A 26,318-nucleotide genomic window follows, 5' to 3' on the forward strand; every position below is an offset into this window, starting at 1 on the left:
CAAAGATCTTGGAATACTATCTACTTTATAATCTAAAAATGTCAATGGACAAATCCAAAATGGGAATGAAGCACTGATTATCAAGTTAGGAATAGCCTTGAAAAAGCATAGCATGTGAAAACTATTCATTAATTTTTTATTTGCAGTCATTAATTTCAAAATCAGAATTGAATTGAAAAAGACACCGATCAGTCCAACCTGAAAATTCGAATGATTTCTCTGATAAAAACTGAATAAACTTACAATAAAAAGTGTTATAACAAAGCTTAGAATCATCTTAGTATTTGAATATTTGTGTTATCGGCTTCTTGAAGCTCGAAAAGTTAATCAGTGATTCATAACGAGTTTTTCGAAAACCCTGGTAAGTATGAGAGGAAACGACATTCTTGTTTTGAAAACATTCTGATTCTGATTAACAACAGATATAAGAACGTATTACCTCAGAGGCACGTTAGAGAGACGGTGAGCCCAAACTTAGTATATGAGAGTAACAGAAAGAGGAGAACGGTTCATGCAGTTGTTAGTGTTCAATTTATTATTTATTATTTTGAGTAAATTATGTAAGCCTGGCAATGGACCTGGGTCAAGGTCGTGAATTAAGACCTATTAATTCCACGACATATACATAAAGTCGCAGACACATACAGTAGGGAATCTTCTATAATGGCAGCAGGAGGATCCTATCCAAATGTTATCACTAACAAACTTCGAACAACTAAGAAACATCTAGGAAAATTATATAATGACACATATACACATATTCAAATTGTCATTTTCCGATTCCATGTATCACTTTAATTTTCCAGACAACCCATTTCAGCACCCTCTTTATTCAGGTGAAAACTCTCTGACTACGCAAAAAAATGGGAAGTAAATCAAATGAAAATTGGATATAATTCACTCAACACTTGGTCTTGGTCTAGCACATGTCAGTCAAAACACTGCAAGAATAGAATAATACCATGGCAACAATTGTTTTTTTGATTGTTTCGAATTTCAGTTTATTAATTGTCAGCTTATCAGGAACTATACTGAACATGTATTTATTCTATAAATTCAGTACAAGAAGAGGAGTTGTCAGTGGTTTTTATAAACTATGTCTAGTTAAAACCATTCCTAATGCAATTGTATGTGCTTGTTTCTTGTTTTGGGCTGTTCCGTTGAGCAGTTTTAGAGTCAAAAATAGTAAAGTTCCGAGAGATTTCAACGTGTTCATAGGTCAATTGGCAGGTGCGGGGGCTTATATTTTTGGTTAGTTGTTTGTTGACTTTTCAAAAAAAAGAAAACTAATCTCCATTTAAGGCCCGTTGCTTCATGTCTGTATGGCTGCCAACCGATTCTCTTCATTATATTTCGCAATTCAAATAATTAAAGCCGATCGTTATCCAATTACGGCTGTTTTCATATTGATTGCTTTCGTAATAGCTGTAGTTTTTACCGTGATGGGTTTGCCTAGTAAGTTTTTTTACTCTCTTGTTTTTAGATTATCTAAATTTAACAATTATAGAAGATTGTGGCTTTCTATATCTACCCGAAACATTGGAGTGGTTGTCCGAAGAAGCAGATTGTGCCGTTTTTCAATATAACTTATTATTATATTCTATATTCGGATGTGCTGTTATTTCAAATTCCATGAACTTGGTGACTGCTGGAAAACTATTGCTTGATAAGGTATTGGTTTGTTTATTTATTTTGGTTCGGGACGAAGGGCAGATGGCCACTGATACCACCGAAGGGAACATAAAGTTGGCACAGGGAGGCAATTCCAACAGGATAACAACCGGTTGGGGAAATTCTGGAATTTCTCGGTTTTGTTAGATAAGCTGGATTTGATGGGAGCGGGATGACGTTTTAAAGATGGGCGTAAACCGTCAAGCGATATGTTGAACACGGGGTTCAATCTCAAATTGAATGAAAAAAGAAGTGACATCACGGAATAGTCCTCTTCATAGAATTGTCAAGACATTTCAGTCAGATTTATGTTTTTTCTGTAATTTAAAATTCAAGCAGAATTAACTTTCCTACTGAAAATCATTTCCGATATTTCTGTTTCTGAAAGTTCACTTTTTAAGGTTGGCGGAATGAGCGTCACAGATTCGAAGAACCGTCGAAAAAAGTATCTGATCAACTTCTCTCAGAGTGTCCTCCAAGACTGTCTTCATGTTTTCGATATGATCAACAGTACCTACACGTGGCAAATAAATCCAGCTGCTTGGTTTCAATTTCTATGTCTTTCATTTTCCTTTGTATCAATTCATACACTGGATGGGTGAGAATGACTTAAAGTAGCACAGCAACCAAAGAAATAATATTTCAGATGTGTTATGTTCTACTTTCATAGTGAGATTCATCCGAGATGGTTATGGAGGAAAGCGATGAGGAAGAAATCTTTGATTCGAGTCGTAGCAATGTCTAAAGTTTCCACTGTCAGCTAGCCTGTTTTAGTTTCAATCTTTCGACCTTGAGCTCAAATTCTCTTTCATATTTGACGTGTGTTCTCTGTTATTTCTGCATGTTTTGAATTCCTGAAACCCTCAATTTAATCAAGAAAAACAATAAATACTTGTTTTTTTTTTCATCAAAACGGCACGTGATATACTCTTTCAACTTCAGTTAATTTCAACAAGTTTTTCCAGGAGGTGTTAAAGGCAACCAATCCAATTACGGGAAACCCTCTGAGACACGTAAAAAAGCTTTTCCAGAATTTCTCTCTTGAACAGAATGATATTTCATATGGGCTGTTGTCTCTTGACTCACAATTTATGACGGAGGAAAATTTGGTTTCAGACCAACTTCTTTTTATTCCCGATTCAAAACTTATGTCGGTTTTATTCCATGTGATTGCAGTCATTTCAATGCTATCGGTACGTTTTTATAAGTGCAGAATAGTCTGGCATAACTGTTGGAAGATTTATGAAGTTCGATAGTTTCCAAAGCCGTCTAATATGTAGAAGATAGTACTATTCTGAAAACTATACCTTAATTAAAAGAAGAAGTTTAGGATAGGATATGAAGAAAGTTGCCCCGATTGTTCAGAAATTAAACATTTAACTTTAAAAAATAACTTCCTGAAGGTTCTTGCAAATTTGATCTCAGTCAGAACTGGCAAATTGAAAACTACTGTCAACAACTGGCAGGTGAAAACACCCTAAAAAGTGCTCCTAATTGTTTTCCTATTTTCCGATCTCCTCAAATTTAAGTCTTACAGATCAGTTCTCTCGGACTTGCAGTAAACATCTATCTTTTCCAAAAGTTCTCCAACAAACCAGGCAAAGCAAGTGCATTCCACAAACTGTGTCTTGTGAAAACGATCCCAAATTCAATTGTCTGTGCCTCATTTCTTTTATGGGTGGTCCCTTTGTCTGTCATTCAACCAGATTATCAGAATATTCCAAGAATTATCAATGTTTTCGTGGGACAAGTAGCAGGGTTCGGTGCATATGTCACAGGTAAGTCATTTTTGTTCTTTGATTGATTCAATTTAAGACACGCTGATTTTGTAGGTCCTATACTTGAACTTTTTATGTCTCTGAATCGCTTCGCAGCTCTATATTTTGCTACAAGACGTCTCAGAGTCAACGATTTTCCTCTAACAGGAATCGCCATAATTGGTGCTTTCGGAGTAGCTGTTCTCTATACAGCTCTTGGATTCAGAAGTGAGTCATTTCTGGTTTCGAGACCAGGTAAGTAATCTGCTTATGCTTGCAGCCGACTGTGGTTTTGTATTTTATCCATCCACGTTTACATGGGATAAAGAGTATACAAATTGTGCAACAGGAATGTCTACTTTAATATTTTATACAGTAGTAGCAGTTGCCACGTGGACGAATTCACTGAATGTAGCCACTGCTTTCAAATTATCCATAGATAAAGTGAGTAATCTGAAATCTAACAATCCGAGTGACAGATGTTTGTTGTTGAATGATTCTTGGTCATCAGACTGTTCAGGACCAGTTATTTTTGTGACTGCTTGAAATTTCATCAGTTCTTGAAACCAGGTTCTTGAAACTGAATAAAGACGAAGCAAAAACCAAAAAAAAGCAATGCTCAAAGGATGAAAAATCACGTTTTCCTATCATAAATCATCTGAAAAACTTTGATTTGTAGGTTGGAGGAATGAGCCAATCGGACGCACATCGGAGAAGGAAAAAGCTGATTTTGATGTTCACACAGGTACTGAAAGAAACTAGAAGTGGAACCGAAATGTAATCAATTTGACCCTTCAGTTCATTGAAAACCCAAATTTGAAAAACAGAATAGAAAAATTCATCCCCATATTCTATGTAGTACCTTAGAAATCCATGATCTTCAGTTTCTCGTGAGAAAAGAACCAAGAATCGAAAACTTCTCTTTGTAGTCTAGGATTTCTATAAGAGGAAAATCTAAAAAGTTGAAATATAGTCTGAGAACCAGGAACTTGGAACATAAAAGCTTAAACTTTTCAGTGCAGTCACACTTTTTTGCAGAAGTTCGAATGAACTCCTTGTCAGGCAACTAAAATATTCTATTTCAGAGCGTTATTCAAGACTGTCTACACGTGATTGACCTTATCAACAGCATTTTTATTTTCAAACTGAGCGATGCTCTGTGGTTTCAGTTCATTTTTCTCTCCATTTCATTCCTTTTGATTCACGCACTCGACGGGTAATCAAGCGTATCAATTAGTTGTGGTAAATTTTGTCTATTTCAGTTTTGTCATGCTCTATTTTCACCCCGAGGTTCATCCAAACTTTCTTCGTGGAAAGCTGAGAAAGACGTCATCGAAGATTGTCACAATTGCAACACCTACTTTTCATGGTGACCGGAAAATTACTGCGATTCAGTCATAATTTGTTTTAAAGTTTTAATTTATCTATGTTTGATAATCTTTCACTTGCCATTCAAAAATACGTTGCGTGGTTCTAATAACGCTTTCTGTTATTGAAGTCATTCTGCTCTCAGGTCATTTCAATTTACAAATAAAAATGAAATATAACTAGACAAAACATCTTTAGCTGTTAAATGATTTTCATCATTCTGCTTTCTATGAAATTGGGAAAAGGAAACTCTCAGTTTCCATAAGGAGGTAGTGCAATGTTCTGAAACTCTCACGGTTGTTCAACAACAAAGTTCTGTGAGAAAAAAAAAACCAGAATAAAAAGTTTTTTCACTTCAACTTTCTTAGTAGAACAGACCACAGTTTCCTTATTTTGTCTACTCCGTATTTCTTTGTGTTTATCCGTTTCCTTTTCTTTCAAACAAACTTCAATCTGAATTCAAACTTCCAGTGTTCCAAAATCATGTTGGCTCTTTTTCCTCTTCTGGCTGTCATTTCAATGCTTCTTGTAAGTCTTAAAATTCCTTGAAACTGTTTAGAGAGTGCCTAGAAACTGATTTCACATATATATCTTAAAGCTCAGATCTCATTGAATCTTTCATTTTCCAGACGAGTTTCATTGGATTCGTTGTCAGTGTCTCAATATTTTTGAGGTTCGCCAGGAAAACAGGAGAATTCAGTGATTTCCATAAGTTCTGTTTGATAAAAACAATTCCGGATATATTCGTCTGTGGAGCTTTCTTGTTCTGGGTTGTTCCTGTCACTGCACTTTCTTTGACTTATGCAAAAGTCCCTTATCTACCGAACGTATTCATCGGACAAATCGCAAGTGGCGGGGCCTACATTCTAGGAGCAAGTATTCAGATGTGTATGGCTGCTAATCGGTTTTTTGTAATATACTTCCCATTCCGACAACATAAAACAAAGAGGTCTTACGCCACGTATTGTGCTATTACAGTATGCCTTGGATTGGCAGTCACTTACACCTTACTCGGTCTCAGAAGTATGTTTATAAATTATCAGGACATTTTCAAATAAAACGAGTTTCAGAACTATGTGCATATGTGTATGATCCTGAAATCTTTGGTTGGAGAGTTGAAGAATCTGAGTGTGCAGATCAAATGACAACTCTAATTTTCTGGTCAATCATTGTCTTAGCAGTCACTTCAAACACCTTCAACATTGCAACAGCAATGAAATTCTTGTGTTCTCGTGTATGTAATCATTTGTTGAGATAGACCAAAAGAACCGACTGAACCATACTTATATCAATTAGAATTTATAACTTCTTGGTACTGAATGATCACAAAAAAAGTAGTTTGATTTCTCAAGTTTTGAGTTAATAGAAGCTAAATAGTCTTGATCCAATTTATGTAGTTTGTGAATTCATAGCTACAGTATGAAAAAATCATGATTCAGTTGATCTTTTCGAGCTTTAGATTTTTAACAAACTTATTGTATAGCAATCAGTCTCTTTCAGGTATCGGGAATCCGTCAAGCCGATGCTGCCCGCCGTCGTAAGAAGAGAACATGGCTTTTCGTGCAATGTGTTATTCAAGATTGCCTCCATTTGACCGATCTTGTCAATAGTATTTTCCTCTTTCAACTCAGCGAGGCAGTCTGGTTCCGTTATATATTTCTATGCTATTCATTTCTTGCTATTCATGCTGCGGATGGGTGAGTTGTGTGCCTGATTATGTTTATGACCAAAGTAACATTTTCTAGAATTGTTATGCTCTGCTTCAACCCGGAAGTCCAACCGAAATGGTTTCGTGCCATTGGAAATAGTCGTCATTTATCTAGAACTGGCGTCGTTGTTGTCTCTTCACATCATTCGATCCCGAGAGAAATGACAAATGTTGCATGAATAATACGATCCTAAAAATATTCTGATTTTGCGATAAAATGTGTTTCACATTCCACACACAACATTCAAGAACATACTTGCAAAATATCGGCCCGGAGTCAAAAAATGAGCACAATTTATTCACAAAAATTTTCGAATTTTTTGAAATTTTCATCAAAAATAGTCAAAAATCCTATGTACACTTGAGTTTTATCGATATGTAAAAACATAGTCGAAAATTCGACTTTTTTGCGAAAAAATCAAAAAAAATTTCAAAAAATTCAAATTTTCAAATTTTTGTACCGGCCGGCCCGGGTCGGTATGTTCAAGAAGAACAAGGTATTGTGCGGTTCCTAGACGGCACACAGACTAGTTTCGTTTGAAGTAATGATAAATTGCTTTGGATTTGATTCTGATCAAGAAGAATCAACAGTTTTTAAATAAAAAATAGTATATTGTACTGCATAGATTTGATTATTCAACTTCTTTACGAAAGTAAAATATTTCCGAACGTGTCAATGTCATCATTTTTCGGAATGGACACACTGACCAATGTAAAAAGTGATTGTATTCAATTGGTACAAAGCTGAGAACCACATCTCCTAATTTCTGAATTCGTAATCAAATATAACTTTAACCAAAGTTTAAGACGCACTCTCTGACTCGTTCGATTACCCGTAGGCACACGAAAAAAGTTGACCATCTCCGATTTGCCTATAATTTTTATCAAAGATAGTATCAAGTGTTCTCAGCAAATTGGGGTACTTTTTGGCCGGGTCCGTCACCTGGGTACCTAGGAAAATCAAAAAATCGATATTTTTCGAAAATTTTTCCTAAAGTAGTTAGGTATGAAATCTCAACGGGAAGTTATTGCAGACACTATTTTAAGCATTTTTTGTGTTCAGAAGAAAATTCCAGCTCAACACCTTCATTGTGAAATTTTTCAAAATATATGAAATTTTTGGGTTTTTTTCATGAAATCGTTTTTATCTCGTCAGTGACACGAGAAGACGGGCTTTTTTATTTTAAATTCGAAATCTACATAAAATTTGGTATTGGAAATATGCTGTCCCTACTCGTATCTCTAGACCCAAGAAAGATTTTTTGGGAAGAATGAGAAAAACTGCCATTTCAATTTTCAAGTTCTTCCAGTAATTTATTTTTGATGTTTCAAAATAATGGTTTTTTAAAGTTTTTCATTCAATCATGCCATTTTTATTCAGTTCCAGGACAATTTTCGATCATACCACAAAAAAATTTTCGAAAAAAATGAATTTTTTGATTTCTGAAAATTTTCTTTTGCATTGAATCATTCCGACTGAAATGTTAAGGATAGCATTATAAAATCAGGAGAATATACAGTAGCGAGCATAAGTGAGCACCCCTAGATACTTTTATGTGTAACTCAGCTGAATCATGTCCGTTTTGCCTAAACTTTTTTTTGAAAAGAAGCCAAAATATTCAGCAATACGAATATATGTTTTTTTAAAAACTTCCATCACTGATTTTTACGATAATCGATTTTTCCTGATCTTGATTGGAAAATTCGAAAAAAAACTTTTTATTTTTCTCTTGGAGTTATTGAGTTTTTGATGTCAAAATGATGGAACATGTTCAAATAAACAAAAAATTATGTTGAATTGGCTTCTCAACTCCTGAGCATCGTGCTAGAGCTCCAGAAGTCAAAAGTAGTGCATTCAAAAAAATCTTCATAACTCCTCAAAAAAGGCTTCAAATTAGCCGAAACATGCACCAAAAGACGTGTCTTGAGTTTTTCTACAAAACCAACATCAAAAATTACAGACTAAGAAAAATAATTTTTCTAATTTTTTCACTAAAATTTTTTTTTAATTCCTATTTTTTCTCAATTTCTGGTATTTTCTGACTACAACACAAACAAGGATCACATAAATGTGTTTTATTATGTGTGATAAAGCATCGTGCATGCAGTTTTTGAAAGTTATGGTTGTTTTTCATCCAGACAATTGAGAAAAATAGGAATTTAAAAAATTTTTAGTGAAAAATATTAGAAAAATTATTTTTTCTTAGTCTGTAATTTTTTGATGTTGGTTTGTAGAAAACACAAGACACGTCTTTTGGTGCATGTTTCGGCTAATTTGAAACCTTTTTTGATGAGTTATGAAGATTTTTCCGAGGGCACTACTTTTGACTTCTGGAGCTCTAGTACGATGCTCAGGAGTTGAGAAGCCAATTCAACATAATTTTTTGTTTATTTGAACATGTTCCATCATTTTGACATCAAAAACTCAACAACTCCAAGAGAAAAATAAAAAGTTTTTTTTCGAATTTTCCAATCAAGATCAGGAAAAATCGATTATCGTAAAAATCAGTGATGGAAGTTTTTAAAAAAACATATATTCGTATTGCTGAATATTTTGGCTTCTTTTCAAAAAAAAGTTTAGGCAAAACGGACATGATTCAGCTGAGTTACACATAAAAGTATCTAGGGGTGCTCACTTATGCTCGCTACTGTATATTCTCCTGATTTTATAATGCTATCCTTAACATTTCAGTCGGAATGATTCAATGCAAAAGAAAATTTTCAGAAATCAAAAAATTCATTTTTTTCGAAAATTTTTTTGTGGTATGATCGAAAATTGTCCTGGAACTGAATAAAAATGGCATGATTGAATGAAAAACTTTAAAAAACCATTATTTTGAAACATCAAAAATAAATTACTGGAAGGACTTGAAAATTGAAATGGCAGTTTTTCTCATTCTTCCCAAAAAATCTTTCTTTGGGTCTAGAGATACGAGTAGGGACAGCATATTTCCAATACCAAATTTTATGTAGATTTCGAATTTAAAATAAAAAAGCCCGTCTTCTCGTGTCACTGACGAGATAAAAACGATTTCATGAAAAAAAACCCAAAAATTTAATATATTTTGAAAATTTTCACAATGAAGGTGTTGAGCTGGAATTTTCTTCTGAACACAAAAAATGCTTAAAATAGTGTCTGCAATAACTTCCCGTTGAGATTTCATACCTAACTACTTTAGGAAAAATTTTCGAAAAATATCGATTTTTTGATTTTCCTAGGTACCCAGGTGACGGACCCGGCCAAAAAGTACCCCTATTTGCTGAGAACACTTGATACTACCTTTGATAAAAATTATAGGCAAATCGGAGATGGTCAACTTTTTTCGTGTGCCTATGGTCAGTTGATCCATGCTCGATCGACTCGGAGAGTGCGTCTTAACTGTTAATGCATTCAAAACACCCCCTCAATCTTCATATGTCCTTATTTCAAACTGTAAACAGGTCGACCAAAGTTGAATGACCACAAAGAAGAAATATGCGCAATAAACATATGACAATGAAGTCGTTGTTATTCGTTTGCTCGTAACTCAACAATTGCTCAAAATTTTGGAAGAGAATGAATACTCAATCAACTTACAATTTCTTATATTCTATGAGGCTGATTGAGCATATTAATTCCACCTCCGTTCGACCAGAATATGAAAGAAAACACGTCGTCGTTTATTTCTAAGAAATCGGGTTAGGTGTTCTTTCTATCAAAGAAAAAACACAAGGCCTTCACTCCTATATATATTGACCAAATGGATACACAGAACTACACAATAATGAATTTGAATGATGTTGTTTTCCCATTGCCTAGCTTTGCTACTTTCATTTTGTTTTCGGTAAGTTTCAGCATGTCTGGTGGAAATGCTGACGCAGTGACTGATTTTCAAGCAATTTTTTTTGATTTTAGGTGTCCTCGTTTGGATTCGTTTTGAACTTCTACTTACTCGTGAAGTTTATTGGAAGAAAAGGGCGATGGTCTGGATTTCAGAAGCTATGCCTTGTTAAAACTATTCCTAATATCACAGTCTGTGCTTCATTTCTTTTCTGGGTCGTTCCTTTATCACTTTTGCAATTTCAAGATGTCCCACGTTTTCCAAATGTGATTGTTGGTCAAATTGCGGGAGCTGGAGCTTATATTATGGGTATTCCATTTTCAGTTTTCTGTTTAATTCATTCCTTTTGATTTCAGGCCCATTAATTCAGCTGTGCATGTCTGGCAATAGATGTCTCGTACTTTATTTTCCATTAAAACAGTCTATAGTTGACAAAAGATCTTCGACTAATCTCGCCGTATCTATATCAATAATTGTTGCGGTCATTTTCACATTGCTTGGGTTTCCAGGTAGACGATGATCCAGGTAGATATATTTTCAAAGTCTAAATCTATTTAATTTCAGAAGAATGTGGATATATTTATAACCCAACTGTGTTCACCTGGTCACCTGAACCATTCGCTTGTGCTGAATTTCAGTTGGATGTTTTGATGTATTCAGTTTTCACTCTCTCCATTATATCCAACAGTCTGAATTTGATAACGGCTGTAAAACTTTTGTGTTGCAATGTAAGATACTCTAGTCGATCAGATGCGTTGAGACGACGAAAAAGAAGGGTAATGATGTTTATACAGGTGATTTGATTTTTATTGCCATTTGTTTATGAAAACGTGAAATGAGGTATTTGTAGAGTACTGTCCAAGACTGTCTTCATGTGGTAGATCTCATTAACTGCACTTATATATACCTCTTATCGAATAATCTCTGGTTTCAGTTTATGTTTTTAACATTGTCATTCGTTCTTATTTATTCGCTCGATGGGTGAGTTGGCAGATTGTTCGGTTTTCCTCGAAAATTATATGAATATTTCAGATTAGTCATGTTCCATTTTCATCCGGAAATACATCCAAAGTTTATGCAATCAAGGCGTACAAGTGTGGCATCAAAACCTATTTTCACAGTAGTTTCTGTGATTTTATGAATATAAAGTTTTCTTATTAAAAAAGTATATCAAATTAAACTAATCTTTCTCAGTAAAGGTCCAAATGTATACACTAATGTACATGAATTCTTGAAACATTCATTTCAATATGAGACACTCGAACAGACTACGTAAACGAAGATCGTCGCTACAGATCACTGCAAAAGACAAGATGTGGGGCACTTGGATGTACGAAACTGTGAAGGAACTGAGGACTTGAAATTCGGAGATTTGACAAAAAGATTACTTTAAATGACATGCAAACTTCCTTCGCGACCATAACACAAGAATAGTTCAGCATCAACTCTGTGTGTCGTTCGAAATTCGGTCACAATTTCATGACAGTTGTATTTGAATTCGAACTGAAACTGACTAAGTTTTCCTTATTGTACTGGATTTTCTGCGACCACAAATCCGAAATTAAAAGGTAGAATTCACTGAACCCCTGAAATACTCACCCAATATAGCTTTTCTATCATTATTGATTACAAGAATATTGGGAAAAGGATTGACAGTTCAATACCATTCAAAACAATCTGTTATTCAACATTGAACAGAATGTACATGCTCACAACTGGATCTATTATTTGGATGACTACCGCAATGAAAAGTTGCGTCTGAAGATTGATAGAAAACTTGGGAGTTCCAGATGTCTCAGATAAGTGTTTGGGTATATTGAAGTAATGTGTGATACTCAATCTCATTTAGGAAAGGGTCGTGGGTTATCCGGAAGAGGATATTCACGACAAATATTAACTTTTATAATTGTTTTTCGGTAAACCTTCATGCCTATTTATATCCAACTGTTTGAATGACTACTCGACTAGAGACTATAAGTATATATCATGTGACGTGATTTTCTGTTATGAAATTGAAGGCCATAACACAGATGATAGTGCAAAAACAGTGAAGACGTGGGATACAGAATCCTTGTTTCAGATTCTATTCTTCTGGGTTTTTTTTCATCTTCTTCCCATTGGTGTTTGAATTCATAACGCAATAATCCAAAATCAATTGCAGTACTAATTTAACAATATCGACTAGGTCCGAGAACAATAGAAAATCAAAAGACTATGTCATAATTTATTCAAAATTCATTGTTTGATGCTATTCCTGCATAGATATGAATGAAGATCAAGAGGTGAATAAAATTCAGATTAGACTAAATCCGACACCGTCTTCACTTCCAAAATCAAATTTCCGGATCTGTGGACTCGGAATATGAAGGCGATGGAGTACAGAAATTGAAATTAGAAGTGTATGTATTCTGAACGAGATCGTGTCTAACAAAGTCTATCTCAGATAAGATAAAATTGCTGCACCAGACAACATTCACATAAATATATAAACACGGTAACGGAAAAACTTGAAATAAAACAAAAAGGAATCATAGATGTCAAGCGGCGATTTAAGGATGATCAAACTAAGAACAACTTTTCAGTGTATTTTTGAGCGGACTTATCCAGTTCTGGCAGCATCAAAATGACTGAAATGATGACTATATAGATAAGTTTGGAAATTATGTGTACAGTTTGGTTTTCAGAAAGGAAAGGTGTTGGAAGAACAGAGTATTCTACATTCAGAAATATTGCAAATCATTTTGCTTATACGGCAGTTTAAGTTTCAAGAGCTTTATATTAGAGATTCCTATCAGAATAACAAAGAACCTGATAGTTAAAAGATTTTTCCGTTGATTCCGTTTACATCGTTCTCACTATCTTTTCACCTTATTTCTTCTTCTTATATCACTGCTGTAATCTCCAAAAGTTTTGGAAAAAAGAGGAATGTTCCGTATACAGTGTACTTAGTTTGATCATATTCGTCAAATCGTCGGAGTGTAATATTGTAATCTCCGTTTCTCATCTGGAAACTCGTGATTTTCGCATTTATGTTCATATATTCAAACGATCTGTTGATACTTTCGAACGGGTAGAAACAAATCAGGATATAAAAAAACATGTTAGAAAATTTGCAGAACTATTAAAAGAGGGAAAAATTACTTTTTTTTTGAAGTTCAGAATATATCTTACAAACCAATTCACTTTATCAATTTTATTAATGGGTTTAACAACTTGTTGTCAGATTTCAAAAAGTTGGAAGTTCAATTTGATTCGAAGTCTCTTTTCGCCGATGCCCCAGAAAGTAGAAAATGAAATAAAGTTATAAAATGACGGAATATCATATTAATACACGACAGGAATAGAGCAAATAGAACAACGCTTTCCGTTCCAAACGGTAACTGATCCGGAGGTGATATGGAAGGTCAACAAAACACAAGTGAAAGTGAATTCAAGCTGTGGCTATTGTACTATTTATTTTACTTCTCGATTCCGATTTTGGATGGAATATTAACATGACGAATCTGTGAATTATTGTATTGTTGATTTGGCCGTCTTGCTGGAGATCTTTACCCGTCCAGAGAATGAATAGTCACAAGTGACAATGATGTAAATATAAACTTGAACCACGTGGCGTCGTTTAGATTCGATACAAAATTGAAGTTTATCATGTCTATCATATGCAAACAGTTTTGAATTACGCTCTGGAAAAGCACTGACAACTTAAAAAATGAAACTCTGAATCAGTACCTGAGCGAAAAACATGATCCTCCGTTTTCTTCTTCTCATTATTTCAGAATTACTTATTCCTTCAACTTTCCCAAAGCATAATTTCAGAAAAGTAATCAGATTAAGACTGTTTGAAACAACGAAAGTTGCATATATTGTGAAAAGAATAATATCTTCCATGAGAACTGCGCATTCAGTTTCTTCCGGTCGCCATAACAATGTTTCCGGATCGAATACAAATCCACAAGAAGCTGAAAAGGTATTTCTTGTGAGAAGAATTTTAAAAAAGTTGCTCAATCTAATTTTATAATTTCAAAAACATATAACTAAGTGGGCGGAAACTAGGTGATGCGGAAGTTATAGAGTTTTAAGGAACGATAATGAAATGAATTAATTCTAAATATTATTAATGCTGAATATAAAATTACACTCAAAATTTGTTTTGAGCAATAAACTATCTCAGGTCAATTCTCCAGTGCAACTAATCAAAAATACTTCCTTACTTGGAATCAATCCGAGCAAAACATATACCATTGACACCATAAACACAAAAATGACAACATAATTGGCATTTTTGAAATTATAACTTGGACAATAAATTACAGAACAACGATTTATAGCCATGAACATTTCTATGATAGCACCTGCTACATACGCTCCGAATCCAGCAACCTGACCAACGAATACATTAATCAGTCTTGGAACATGTTTATAATCAAGTGATAATGCAGTAATTGGAACCACCCAAAATAGAAATGCAGAACAAACGATTGTATTCGGAACAGTTTTAGCCAAACAAAATGTCAGAAATCCTCCTCCTCGATCTTTTTTAAAAAATTTCCAGAAGAGAAAAACATTGATAAGGACACCGATGACACTGACCTGAATTAATATTTTTAATTCGAAATTTTGAAGAGTTTAACTTACGAATAACATGGATAAAACATATATAGACAAAAACATATTGAACTGAGAACGAAACCAATTCTTGTTTTCCCAGGGACAGCAATTCTAAGCAGGTGCTCGGAAAGCCATAGCACTGAGGAAGTAAATTGAATGAACTTTTTGTTTTCTGTGGTTATATCACTTTTAGAAACCAAAATTAGAAGAAGAACTGATTGATTTTTCTCGTTCAGAATGTTCAATGTCCCCAGCACACTTTTCAAAATCTAATCAAGAAGAGAAAAGAGTTGCGATCGGGGAAAAAAAGAGAATGTAACTCGAAGAAAGTGTCAGAAATCAGGTGGGAAAGAAATACTTGAGAATTGGTGTGTAGAAAATAAACGGGTTATTGGATAACGTTTTCTTGTTGGATGTTTTGGAAAATAATAGTAATTATGTTAAGGGAAATACGTTGAATTTGAGAAAAATCTCGATAAATTTGTGTCTCTGGAATTATGCTGATTCATTTCAGTTGGGAACTTCTAGAGAACAAAAATCACGAGAGCTACATTTGTTTTCTCAGCTTCTGCAGAAAATGGCTCGTGCTTGCCAGTTTTTATGACGAGTCCCGCCGGAAAATGTCCGAATTCATTTCTGCAATACATTTTTATATTGCACCCTCGATATCAGAGCTACAAATCTTTTTCAATGTGCCGTAATACATACTGCTCTCAAACCATACTTCTAGGCCACGGCTGTGCTGAATATACAAAAAGACGAAACGTTTAATCCAGATGAAAACACTTTAGAATTTGAAAATGTTCTAGTGGATATCAATACACAACCTACGTGTGAATCTCCAAATTCTATCCCATCCCTCAAATATGATCAAAATCTATTGACTTTTTGGCTTTTCCTATTAATTTTTCTTGTGATGAATATCTCAAAATGCATCGGATCTAGAATTAAATCCATTTTGCAAATTTGATGTAGACACCTCCCTTCTTCCACCCAGGGTTCAATCTATACACAGAAATACACAGTCCGAACAACGATCCGCCTCCGAAAGTGCGTGCCGCTGAGATCGGATCAAAGAGATTGAGATCTTGTGAAGCCATCTCTTGTCCATTTCATTCGTTCATTTTAAGACACGCTCTCTTCTTCCTTCCTTTTCTTCTTCTTCCGTTTTAAAATTTCTTATTTAATATCTATTTTCTCAGTTCCAACCAAAAGTAAATGCTTGCCATTCAACGCATGGAACCAGAATGTATTTTCTCACCATCCACGTCACCAGCTGATTGGATTCCTGAGTTAGGAGAGAATTGTGCAGTATGTGGTGATCGAGTGAACAGTACCCGTCTGGGATCACCTGCTTGTCTCGGATGTATTGTTTTCTTCCGACGTTCTATTATTCATTCATCAAAATATCGATGTTTGAGAGATGGAAATTGTCTTATTAATTATGGTAAGTTCATTTATCAATTAGATCCTTCCCGAAAGCTGAACATTTCCTGGTTCAGGAAGTTTAAACAATTTTCCTTAAAAAAACTAAAAAGACTTTACATACAATCATGATGGTTACGGTAGTTAATATTGTCTCATGATTCTGTCATCTCTGACCACATACATCAAGAAGAGAATCTGAGCCCCGGCATACAATCTGTAGTCAGAAAGTATAATAAACCAGCTTACAAAAATATTTGGAGTAGATATTTCTCACGTTTCTTCCGTGCCACCCACAATGAAATGTCATTTTCGATCGAAATAAGAAATTCCGACAAATTTCCTGCAGTTCTTAAGACCATTATCAAAATGGGAGACAATGATGTTTGTTTTTCCAATTTAAGGTGTCGCGTTCGTTTTGCATCATTTAAAGTGTTTTTTTTAAATATTTGTTCTAATGCGGTAGGTAAAAAAAAGCAGCTTTCCCCTTTTGGTTTATGATTCTTGGTTTTTCATTGCCAGCCCCAAACATCTCGTGTCTACGGATTTTGTTAGAAGCTCTCAGAAACATTCAGTATTTCAGAGTTCCGTTCTTCTTGTCGATTCTGTCGTCTTCAAAAGTGTTTCCGGGTTGGAATGAAACAATCAGCAGTCAGAAGACGTGACTGTCTTGGACCAAGAAGACCGTCCCCTTCCTATTCTGATCCTCCAGTTCTCTATCCAGAAACTGATCTGCAGCTTATTGATCGTCTTATCAAAATTCAAAACAGACAGTTTGAAGAGCACAAAGAGCAGAGTGTATCATGTCCCAGAAGAGCAAGCTTGTCAGATATCAATGCAATGTTTAAATGGAGCTTCAATAATGCCATCGAGTGGGCTTCTCAATTTGATCCATTCCAAAAATTGACAAATGAATCACAGAAATGTGTTCTTTCTGAATATGGATTTGCTTTCTTTTTGATCGATCAAGGATTCAGAACAATACATGAAAAAATGAATGGGTGTTGGATGCTGCAAAATGGAACATTTCTTCATTCGGATTATCATTACGGACAAAATGAAGACGTAGTGGAGACTGACTATAAATGTTTGAGGTGAGAATCACAAAACGAATGAGCGGTTTTAAGATGATCAACTCTTCCAGAATGCACTTCGAGTTTGTCAAATCTCTTCAAATTGCAATTCAAAAACCCTTCGAAACTTTGGAAATCGATTTTTTCGAGATTGCCGCATTGAAGAGTTTATTGCTTGTTTCTCGTAAGTTTCGGTTTCATCTCAACTGCTCATTATACATTATATAGTCAATTTCACTTAATTTTTTTATTTCAGCATCATTCCCAAAAACCAATATTTTTTCTGAATATCAAGAGAGAATGACAGGTCTGAAAGACAAATGTGCCTGCGAATTGATGGAATACCTGAAAATCAATTATCCAGAAAGCCACGTGGAGAGATTTGGAACTCTGATTCTCATTCTTGGAGAAATCCGTTCAGCAGTCAAAGCAGTGTACAATCAAACGAAAGTTTCAGAACTATTCAATTCTAGTCAATTTGATCCTTATGTTCGTAGCTTCTTTTTATCATAACTACTTACTGTTTTAAAATCTTTATTGTCACTGAGCATGATCTCCAACTTTTTTACAATCAAGCTTTAAATGGATTCAAAACAATAAAAGTATCTGGAAACTGTATTCAACTCTTTTATCTTAATCTACACGACATCATTCTTCAAGGGAAAATCGAAGAAACTACCGTCTTTTCGATTCGAATTGTCGAGTTTTTTTCCGTGAATTTCTTTATTTTCAAACATTTAGTTCCTTTCAGAGAGGAATTGTATTGCTGAAAAAACTACAAACTTTATTTAGAAAGGAATTCATTATATTTATCAAAATTCGAAACAAGAAAGAAGCACTTCCGAAGAAATCTTCGTCAATTGTAGATACAACTCGTATATTATAGAGAACTGATGGTTTTCTGCAATTTCACAAAACATTTCACATGTTACAGATTAATTATAAGAAGCAGATCTGAAATTTTTATAGTAAATTGCGATTTTGCTCTGAAAATTTGAAGTCCTTACATGTTCTAAAAGGAAATCGGTATATTGGTATGAAGGATTCATGTTCGGGTTTTGTAGCAGAATCTCCGAACAATCCGGAACGAATTTCTATATTGGAATCGAGAAAACGTGAAGCCTCACCTTCCGATTCACTCATTGTAAAATTCTCGCGAGAGTACGGTAGTTGAAGATTCTAATCTTTGTTTGACAGGGGACGATCCGCGTGAAGTTCTTTCTATTATTTGGTTTTCTCCGTTTGTTTCGAGCGTATCTGATGGTTCGATGAATGAGGAATTTCATGAAAGTTCAAAAGTTTAGAAGCAGAAATTACCCGATTTGGTTTCAAGGTGATGTTTCAGAGTAGGTTGGTAGCTTGTCCAGAATGAAGAAGCAGTAAAACACACGCTCTCAATCATACGGAACATCATGTAGCGTTTTCAGAATTAACCTGCTCAATCTGCTACGCATCATATCGTTATCATTACAACACAGTGAAAATCGGAAAAGGAAACGATTGGAGTGTACAAAGTTGACAGAGTGTAGCTTAACATGTAGCCCGCTGTTCACTATAAAAATGAAGATAGAAAAGGAGATAGTGATATTTTCATCTTCTTGGTTGTTTGTTTGACAGATGTTGTAATTAGTTTTTGCAGGAGTAATGTCTGAGAAAAAACCAAAATGGCCGTATCCGAGAATAGATTACTATCCTGGAAAGTTCGAGAGGTTTTCTTACAGAACTTATGTATGTTGACCTCTATCGAATTAGTAATATTTATTTAAATATACAAGTTCCAGAAAACCCTACAAAATTAATATTTTTGAACCGCTAAATGCTTCCCCTTACTCATTTTCACTTTCAGAATTGGTTTGAAAATCGCCTCTGGCCAATTCGGCCGGTTCCATTCCTCGCTCTTATCACTACTGCCACTGGTTATCAACTCAAAGATATTAATGTTCAACTTTTTCAAACCAATCTTCACGTTATTCTAAAACCATTGGCAATCTCTATTGGTTCAGCTTATGCTTGTGTTTTCCTTCTGCGTCGTTTTCTCAAATACTTCTTCTTTTCTTACAAAGGATACCTGAAAGAGAACCCAAAGAAGCCATCTTACTTTACCATTATTTGGGGTGCCCTCCGGAAGGTTCTTCTCAAAATAGCACCACCTCAATTATCTTCATGTGATCGTCTACTTCCGAATCTTCCACTCCCAAGTCTAGATGATACAGTCGAAAGATACTTGGGTTCGATGAGACATTTCACCCCCGAGGTTCGTTCTTTGTAGTTTCAAATCACTTCTAACCGGTATTGTTATCAGGAAGACTACATTCAACTGATCAAAATATCAAATAAGTTTTTGTCATCCGAAGGACGAACACTACAACGATTCGCGTGGCTCTTGCATAAATTCAGCGAGAACTATGTGACTCCATTCTGGGAAAAGTATATTTACTATGCAGGACGATATCCTTTGGCTATTAATAGTAGCATTGCTCAATGTGTTATGTATGGAGATAACGATCTTACACAGATATATCAAGTGGCCCGACTACTGTATATTGAGACACTAGCAAATTTATCGTTGGACAGACAGAAATATTTGGCAGTGAGTTACTGCAATAACATTTGATAACTTATTCATAATATCTAGGTTGGAGAAGGATTATTATCCACAAGACACTACAGAAATATCTATAATGGATGCAGAGTTCCAGGAAAAGACTATGATCATTTTCAATGGAATCCGCCAAGTAGGCACGCACTGGTCGTTCATAAAGGAACTTGGTACAAAGTGGATACTTGTGATAAAAATGGGAAGCTTTACAGTGTCGATGATTTGGTGAAGTGAGTTTGTTTATTGGATTCTGGTCACATTATGCATTCATGCAATAGTTGTTTGAAATCTTGGAAAAGGGGAGAACTAAGCGATGATACTTCGATAAGAGGGGGGCAGTAGCGAAGTCAATGAAACCGTACACTCCTTATTTGACTCTGAAAAATCGGATAGGAAAAACAACGCAATCAAATTTCTGTGTTTTCCAAGATGAACCCGTAAAACGACTAGCAGGAAGAAAAAACAAACACAAGGCACAGGGCAACGACTTTTGAACACTGCGCATCTTGACGGCTGATCTACTTTTGTTCTCCTTTGAAAAACTTTTTGAGTTGATAGAATGAATGAATGAATGATTTATTTGAGATGAAGGACCAAAAGCCACTAGAAGCATTTGAAGACAAAATGTCATGGTCTTCTCAAATATTTTATTCAAATAAACCTTCATTAGAAGATCTAAAAAGTCATTTCGCTAAAGATGACATTCAGGTTTCTATGTTCTCAAAAAGACTTGATCCGCCGAAACGGTTCTGTTCACCCAGACGACGCAGTCTATCTCCAGAGAGATCTTATGTATTTCGGTCTAAATGATCATGATGAAAATGGTGCGGATGTTTCAAAAAGATCACTTGATTCCAGGATTGTCTCTGAAATGATGAATCGAAACGATAAATCAACTGGATTCATGTCAAAAATAGCCAGTCTAACTACGGATCGTCGTACCGAATGGAGCATCAACCGACAGAAATTCTTCCTGGAGAACAGAAACAACAAGAAACTATTGAATGTCATAGAAACTGCTCAGTTCGTCGTTTCAGTAGATGAAACGGATGAATGGGGTGTGGAAACAGTGGAGAAAGCATCTAGATACATGAAAGATATGATAACAGGAGATGGTACGAATCGGTGGTTCGATAAAACAATGAATTATGCAGTGTGTGCCAATGGAAGAGGCGGAGCAACTGGCGAGCATTCTCCATGTGATGGAGCAGAACTTGATCATTTATGTGAGAATTTTTTGAACATTGACAAACAGATTCTGGAGTCGCCGAGTCGAGAGGAACAATTAGAAAACGAAAAAGTATTGGATGAGGACAGAAAGACTTTAAAATTAGCAGAAAAGTTGAATTTCGAAATTGTGGATGGAATGGAATCGGAAGTTGAAAGATGCTTTGAGTCGCACTTGAAAGCAACTAAAGATCTTCATATGCATTCAATGATATTTTTGGATTTTGGAAAAGGAAAACTGAAAACTTGTGGAATTTCGCCAGATGGATTCGTGCAAATGGCTATTCAGTTGGCTTATTACAAAGTGAGAAACGTAGTAATCGGAAATTTAAATAATAAATTTGAATTCGATTCAGGACCAAGGGAAGTTTACTATGACTTACGAGCCTGGATCAGTACGATTCTATGCCAACTCCAGGACGGAAACATTGAGACCAGTCACTGAAGCTTCTTGCGAATTCGTAAAAGCTATGCTGGACGAGAAATCCGAGGTGCGAAGACTTTTTATGTTGTAGATGTTCAGATTCTGAATTAAATTTGTTTGAATTTAGAAAAAAATCAAACGGAAACTTCTGAAGGAAGCATGCGAAGTTCATGTTAATAACTGCAAGGATATAATGATGGGAAACGGAGTTGATCGTCATCTCTTCGTACTATGTGTTTTGGCAAAAGGTCTTGGATATTCAAGCCCATTCCTTGATTTTTATTCCAGTCAAAAATGGCTTTTGAGCACGAGTAATGTGAGTTCCCAAGATTAGTTTACAGTACAACACTGGTTCAATCAACTGAAAATTCAGATTCCCAACATGACAAATTCAATTGATGAAGACTCCTCGGTGAACAATATTATGCTCGGTGGATCATTCGGAGCAGTTGCTCAAGATGGATATGGAATTTGTTACAGATTTGGGGGAAACCAAGCTATTTTAGTGCACATCACTTCGTATCACTCATCTGAAGTGACGGATTCCGATCGAATGGGCCAGCACTTGAAAGAAGCTTTTCATAGTTTAGTCGATTTGTTTGATGAATAGTTTATTGTTTAATTTCTTTAGTTTGTTTGAACTTAAATTTGAATAAACAATTGTTAGAGAAATCATAAATCACAAAAAGTTGGAAATTGGAAGAAAACCGAAACCTGTTTGTTTCGAAACAAACTTTTTGTTTGAATGATCATGAACTGAACTTCTTGCAAAGTCTTTCAATTAGAACATGTTCATTTTGAAAGGAGAGAAATGTGGTTTGTTCCAATGGCTTCTTGTCAATGAACAAGAAATAAACAAGCATCTTCTTTCTTCTATTCCGGATTCTGGCTACACACTCTCTTTTTCTTTTCCTTCTTGCCCTTATCAAATTGCCTCAATCATTAGTTGTTCACACATCTCATTGTCAAGCGATTAGTGATTTCTTTTGTTCTTTTTTGACGAATGATATAGACTACCAATTCAGACAATTTAGATTCGTGGAATATGAAAGTACTAACTCTAATATTCAAACGAACCTAAGAAATTCTTCGAGAAATCTAGATTAAAATCTTAAGTATTTTCTATTATAGACATTTTTTAAAGTAAAAACTGATTGGTTTCATTTGTTTTTTTTTCTCATTTTGGTTTTTGTCCCGTCGCTCATACTCTGGTGTTTCTCTGCCAGTAAACTATATGTTTGTCCAGTTCGATTAAAAAGTGTTTGAAAAAGTGTAACAGTGAAACTATTTTCGATTTATAACTTCTAGAATACGTATGTACTTCATTCTTTGTCTTTCCTGTTCTCTGTCACTCAGTGTCTCCTCCCGAATTGAATCGTTAAAATCGTTATCATTGTTCCACGTGTTTTCTATGAAGCTTATCATTTTTCACATTTCGAAACATTTATCGTTTCAAGTAGCTAACCATTCTGATTTTGAACATACTTCGATGTTCTCACTTTCATTCTTGAATTATTTCAGAAATGGCATCATTGAATGACTTTGCGGGACGCTGGAAACTGGTCAGCTCAGAAAACTTTGATGAGTACATGAAGGAAATTGGAGTTGGACTCATCACTAGAAAAGCTGCTGCTCATCTGAAACCAAGCCTTGAGATTTATTTGGAGGGTGACACGTGGCATATCAATCAGTATTCTACTTTCAAGAATACCAAATTAGCATTCAAATTGGGAGAAGTGAGTTCTGAATTCTTGAAAATAGAGTGGGGTTGACTAGAACTGATAAGAATGTTTCGGGTTATAGTCATAAAATATCCGGTTGCCAAGTTGCAAATGACTTCTGAAAAACTCTTTAAATCATTTCAGGAGTTCGTTGAAAACAGTCCAGATGATCGTACCTACAACTCCGTGCTCACTTTCGAAGATGGAAAATTGGTTCATCGTCAGAACAAGATCAAGGAAACCCACAAAAGTTCGGTTCTTTTGAGCTGGCTTGAGAATGGAAAACTCATTCAAACATATCAATCCGGAGATGTCATTTGCCGTCGTGAATTCGAGAGAGAATAATGAAATTAGAACAATGATTGTTTTTTGTTTCATCTGAATAAAGACATGAGATAAAATAAGTTGTAGATTCTCGATTGAAATAACAAGCCCTGAGGCACAGCTTTTACAGAATTTCTTGTTTCAATTACACCTCACAACCGTCAGACACGACTCATTTTCCGTGTGACCACTCTGTACACCCGAGAGACAGACCCCTGTGTTATACTGCCACATCACCAAATGCGCTCTATTGAGAATGAGAAAAAGAAAGCAACTTCGAGTTGTTATATTTTGAAAAGGATTGGTAGATAGGTTACTACAGATTGTTGTAGGAAAATATTATTTGATATTGATTTTTGGATACCGTACTTTCCTCAATTTTTAAATTTTTCGAGATTTGGCGTATTTTTTCGTTTCTCAAGTTATTTTTTCCCTGTAAATCAATTATTTTAGACTCAATTTTGATGGAATTCAACTGTAATTTCAATTATTTTACAGAATGTCTCCATTTCGTTTGTTCGATCTGGATTATGTCGCTATGAGACGAGCTTCCCTGCATCTTGATGAGATGAGCACGTAAGTTGATTTGAATTATTCTTCTTCTTACAGCCTCATCTGTAGCCAGGGGTTCCCCTTTGGTTACCCCCTTACTTGGCTACCAAAGGCACACACATAAAAAGAAATATAAAGAAAGAAATTGAATTTTCAGACTGAACATTGCTCTCTCATCTAAAAATGCGAGACAAATAATGAAACTTTTCAAGAAGAGAATCGAGTTTATTTGGGTGAACTTCCAGGAGAGTGACTGCGTGATAAATCTGAAATTCGCTGAAAATTTAGAAGTTTATTGGAGGATCAAGTCATCGAAGGGAATTTTGAAACATGCAGAGAAGACAGATGTGTTCGAATTAAACGATATGAAGGTGGAGAGCATGTGAGTTATTTATGAGAAAACATGCATTTGCAACTTTTCATTCCTCCGAACGTAACTTCATATTTCAAAGTGTTCTATTACAGGAGATATCGAATTAAATCCAAATACGTGATCAATTCATACTGTGAAGATGATTTGTCCATCTGTCAGAGTATTGTTGAAGTGTTGCTTGACATCTACAGACCAAATAAACTAAATTACTATATATCCCGGAAACATAATCTCTCGAAATTATTGTGTTTCAATGGACTAAATCAAGTGGACCACCTCACATTTATTGTCTATTTCCCAGTCAGTGATCAGGAATTTCTCCTCTTCCGACAGAATATTCACCCAAAGAAAGAGCTTTGTTTCAATCTTGTCTTCTATAAGAATTCGAATCATGGATGCAAAATTGAATTCAACTACGAGAAGCTGGAAATCTGTTCCTCTGACTGGTTAAACAGAGATGATTTGTTCAATATCAACTCCAAATATGCCTTTTTGAAAGAGACGAAGCTAACGAATGAAGACCTGAAACTATATTTTAAAAGATGGATAGATGGAGACGATTCGAAGTTAGAAAAGTTGAAGATTACAATGTCCGATGATGGAAATTTGGACAATATGTTATCTGGAATTGAAACAAAAAGTTTGGAAGAGATCATTCAAGATAAACATTTGTAAGTTTTAGTTTGGGTAATGAAGGACGAAATTTGAAAGTATAGAAATCTTCAGCCAGAAATTTAAGATATTGACTGTCTCCTGTTTACTCAACTTTCTTATCCAACTTTCAGAAACAATAAAACCTTCGAGTTCCTCGACTTTGAGAATTTCAAATTTGACGGATGCAAAGGAAGACATTTGATAAGAAAAGATGGAAAAATTGCTACTGTTCATCTGGCGGGAAACAAGAAACTCAACTTCATCGTCTGGAATGAAAAATCTCCTTTAATCAGGGACACGGAAGATTATGTTGGAAATATGATTTGAAAAGTTTAGTTATCGTTAAAGTTATCGAATAAATTCTGTGTGAAATGAGAAAAATAATATTCAGATCAGAACTGAAGCCTTCAGAATATCAGACTCCTCCGTCTCCCTATCCCCCAATACGTCCCATGTCGAAAGTTCGTGTCCCTCTCCAGTCTACCAATTAATCCTCTTTAGTCTCATTCTCTACCGAAACACATAGTTTGTGACATTAAAATGTGTTTTGTATTTGTGTTCATCAGTGTTTTTCAAAACTTGTGCTTGAATTGCACAACTTCGAAAACACGCTGGTTCAAATGGTGAATCACTATCCAGCCGTTTTTCTCCAACAAACAATAATGGTCATTGTATTTTTTTCGTGTGAATTTTTACTTTTCGTGTTGTTATGTGGGAGGTTATGCCGGTTTTCAAAAGGGTTTCTTTTGAATTTTCAAGGCAAACACTATGAAACGTTTTTCGATTGAGATGTTATTTTTTCAGCTTGTTCTATCGCTTTTTCTTCAAAATTCACGTTTCCGAGAGGATAAAAACGATTCATGTTTTTATGAAACCTTTATTTATTTTTATCTCAATGTAATTGTTTCGTTCAAAGTCACAAAGTATACATCAATTATTTTGAGATTTAGTAAACGGACGACAATGAATTCAGAAAATCATTACTTCCGTTGTCGTATTCTTTGTCCTTTCTT

General features: G+C 35.0%; 7 protein-coding genes across 7 annotated transcripts; 6 read left to right on the top strand and 1 right to left on the bottom strand.

Moving 5' to 3' along the window:
• Positions 1 to 1,632: 1,632 nt before the first annotated feature.
• On the top strand, positions 1,633 to 2,435 carry GCK72_018668 (uncharacterized protein; the record flags this gene model as incomplete). The annotated part of the gene is made up of 3 exons (XM_003110503.2): positions 1,633 to 1,671; positions 2,073 to 2,269; positions 2,318 to 2,435. The coding sequence occupies 3 exons, from the start codon at positions 1,633 to 1,635 to the stop codon at positions 2,433 to 2,435; spliced, it is 354 nt and encodes a 117-aa protein (XP_003110551.2).
• Positions 2,436 to 2,819: 384 nt separating this feature from the next.
• On the top strand, positions 2,820 to 6,683 carry GCK72_018669 (uncharacterized protein; the record flags this gene model as incomplete). The annotated part of the gene is made up of 10 exons (XM_053732683.1): positions 2,820 to 2,864; positions 3,209 to 3,449; positions 3,504 to 3,656; positions 3,709 to 3,872; positions 4,108 to 4,173; positions 5,268 to 5,324; positions 5,426 to 5,819; positions 5,867 to 6,030; positions 6,297 to 6,493; positions 6,542 to 6,683. 10 exons carry the CDS (start codon positions 2,820 to 2,822, stop codon positions 6,681 to 6,683), a joined length of 1,623 nt encoding a protein of 540 aa, XP_053581596.1.
• Positions 6,684 to 13,783: 7,100 nt separating this feature from the next.
• Positions 13,784 to 14,969, bottom strand: GCK72_018670 (uncharacterized protein; the record flags this gene model as incomplete). The annotated part of the gene is made up of 4 exons (XM_053732684.1): positions 13,784 to 13,828; positions 13,878 to 14,008; positions 14,537 to 14,915; positions 14,961 to 14,969. 4 exons carry the CDS (start codon positions 14,967 to 14,969, stop codon positions 13,784 to 13,786), a joined length of 564 nt encoding a protein of 187 aa, XP_053581597.1.
• A 1,182-nt stretch (positions 14,970 to 16,151) lies between these two features.
• Positions 16,152 to 17,944, top strand: GCK72_018671 (uncharacterized protein; the record flags this gene model as incomplete). Its single annotated transcript, XM_003110426.2, has 4 exons — positions 16,152 to 16,380; positions 16,942 to 17,452; positions 17,503 to 17,615; positions 17,688 to 17,944. 4 exons carry the CDS (start codon positions 16,152 to 16,154, stop codon positions 17,942 to 17,944), a joined length of 1,110 nt encoding a protein of 369 aa, XP_003110474.2.
• A 1,131-nt stretch (positions 17,945 to 19,075) lies between these two features.
• Positions 19,076 to 22,291, top strand: GCK72_018672 (uncharacterized protein; the record flags this gene model as incomplete). Its single annotated transcript, XM_053732685.1, has 8 exons — positions 19,076 to 19,159; positions 19,278 to 19,685; positions 19,734 to 20,021; positions 20,067 to 20,260; positions 20,739 to 21,561; positions 21,614 to 21,748; positions 21,809 to 21,997; positions 22,055 to 22,291. 8 exons carry the CDS (start codon positions 19,076 to 19,078, stop codon positions 22,289 to 22,291), a joined length of 2,358 nt encoding a protein of 785 aa, XP_053581598.1.
• A 913-nt stretch (positions 22,292 to 23,204) lies between these two features.
• Positions 23,205 to 23,747, top strand: GCK72_018673 (uncharacterized protein; the record flags this gene model as incomplete). The annotated part of the gene is made up of 2 exons (XM_003110547.2): positions 23,205 to 23,417; positions 23,547 to 23,747. 2 exons carry the CDS (start codon positions 23,205 to 23,207, stop codon positions 23,745 to 23,747), a joined length of 414 nt encoding a protein of 137 aa, XP_003110595.2.
• Positions 23,748 to 24,225: 478 nt separating this feature from the next.
• GCK72_018674 (uncharacterized protein) lies at positions 24,226 to 25,632 on the top strand (the record flags this gene model as incomplete). The annotated part of the gene is made up of 4 exons (XM_003110446.2): positions 24,226 to 24,302; positions 24,436 to 24,660; positions 24,744 to 25,322; positions 25,437 to 25,632. 4 exons carry the CDS (start codon positions 24,226 to 24,228, stop codon positions 25,630 to 25,632), a joined length of 1,077 nt encoding a protein of 358 aa, XP_003110494.1.
• Between the last annotated feature and the right edge of the window lie 686 nt (positions 25,633 to 26,318).

This window comes from Caenorhabditis remanei, chromosome V (genome assembly GCF_010183535.1).
Source record: "Caenorhabditis remanei strain PX506 chromosome V, whole genome shotgun sequence".
In the NCBI taxonomy this organism is placed as follows: Eukaryota; Metazoa; Nematoda; class Chromadorea; order Rhabditida; family Rhabditidae; genus Caenorhabditis; species Caenorhabditis remanei.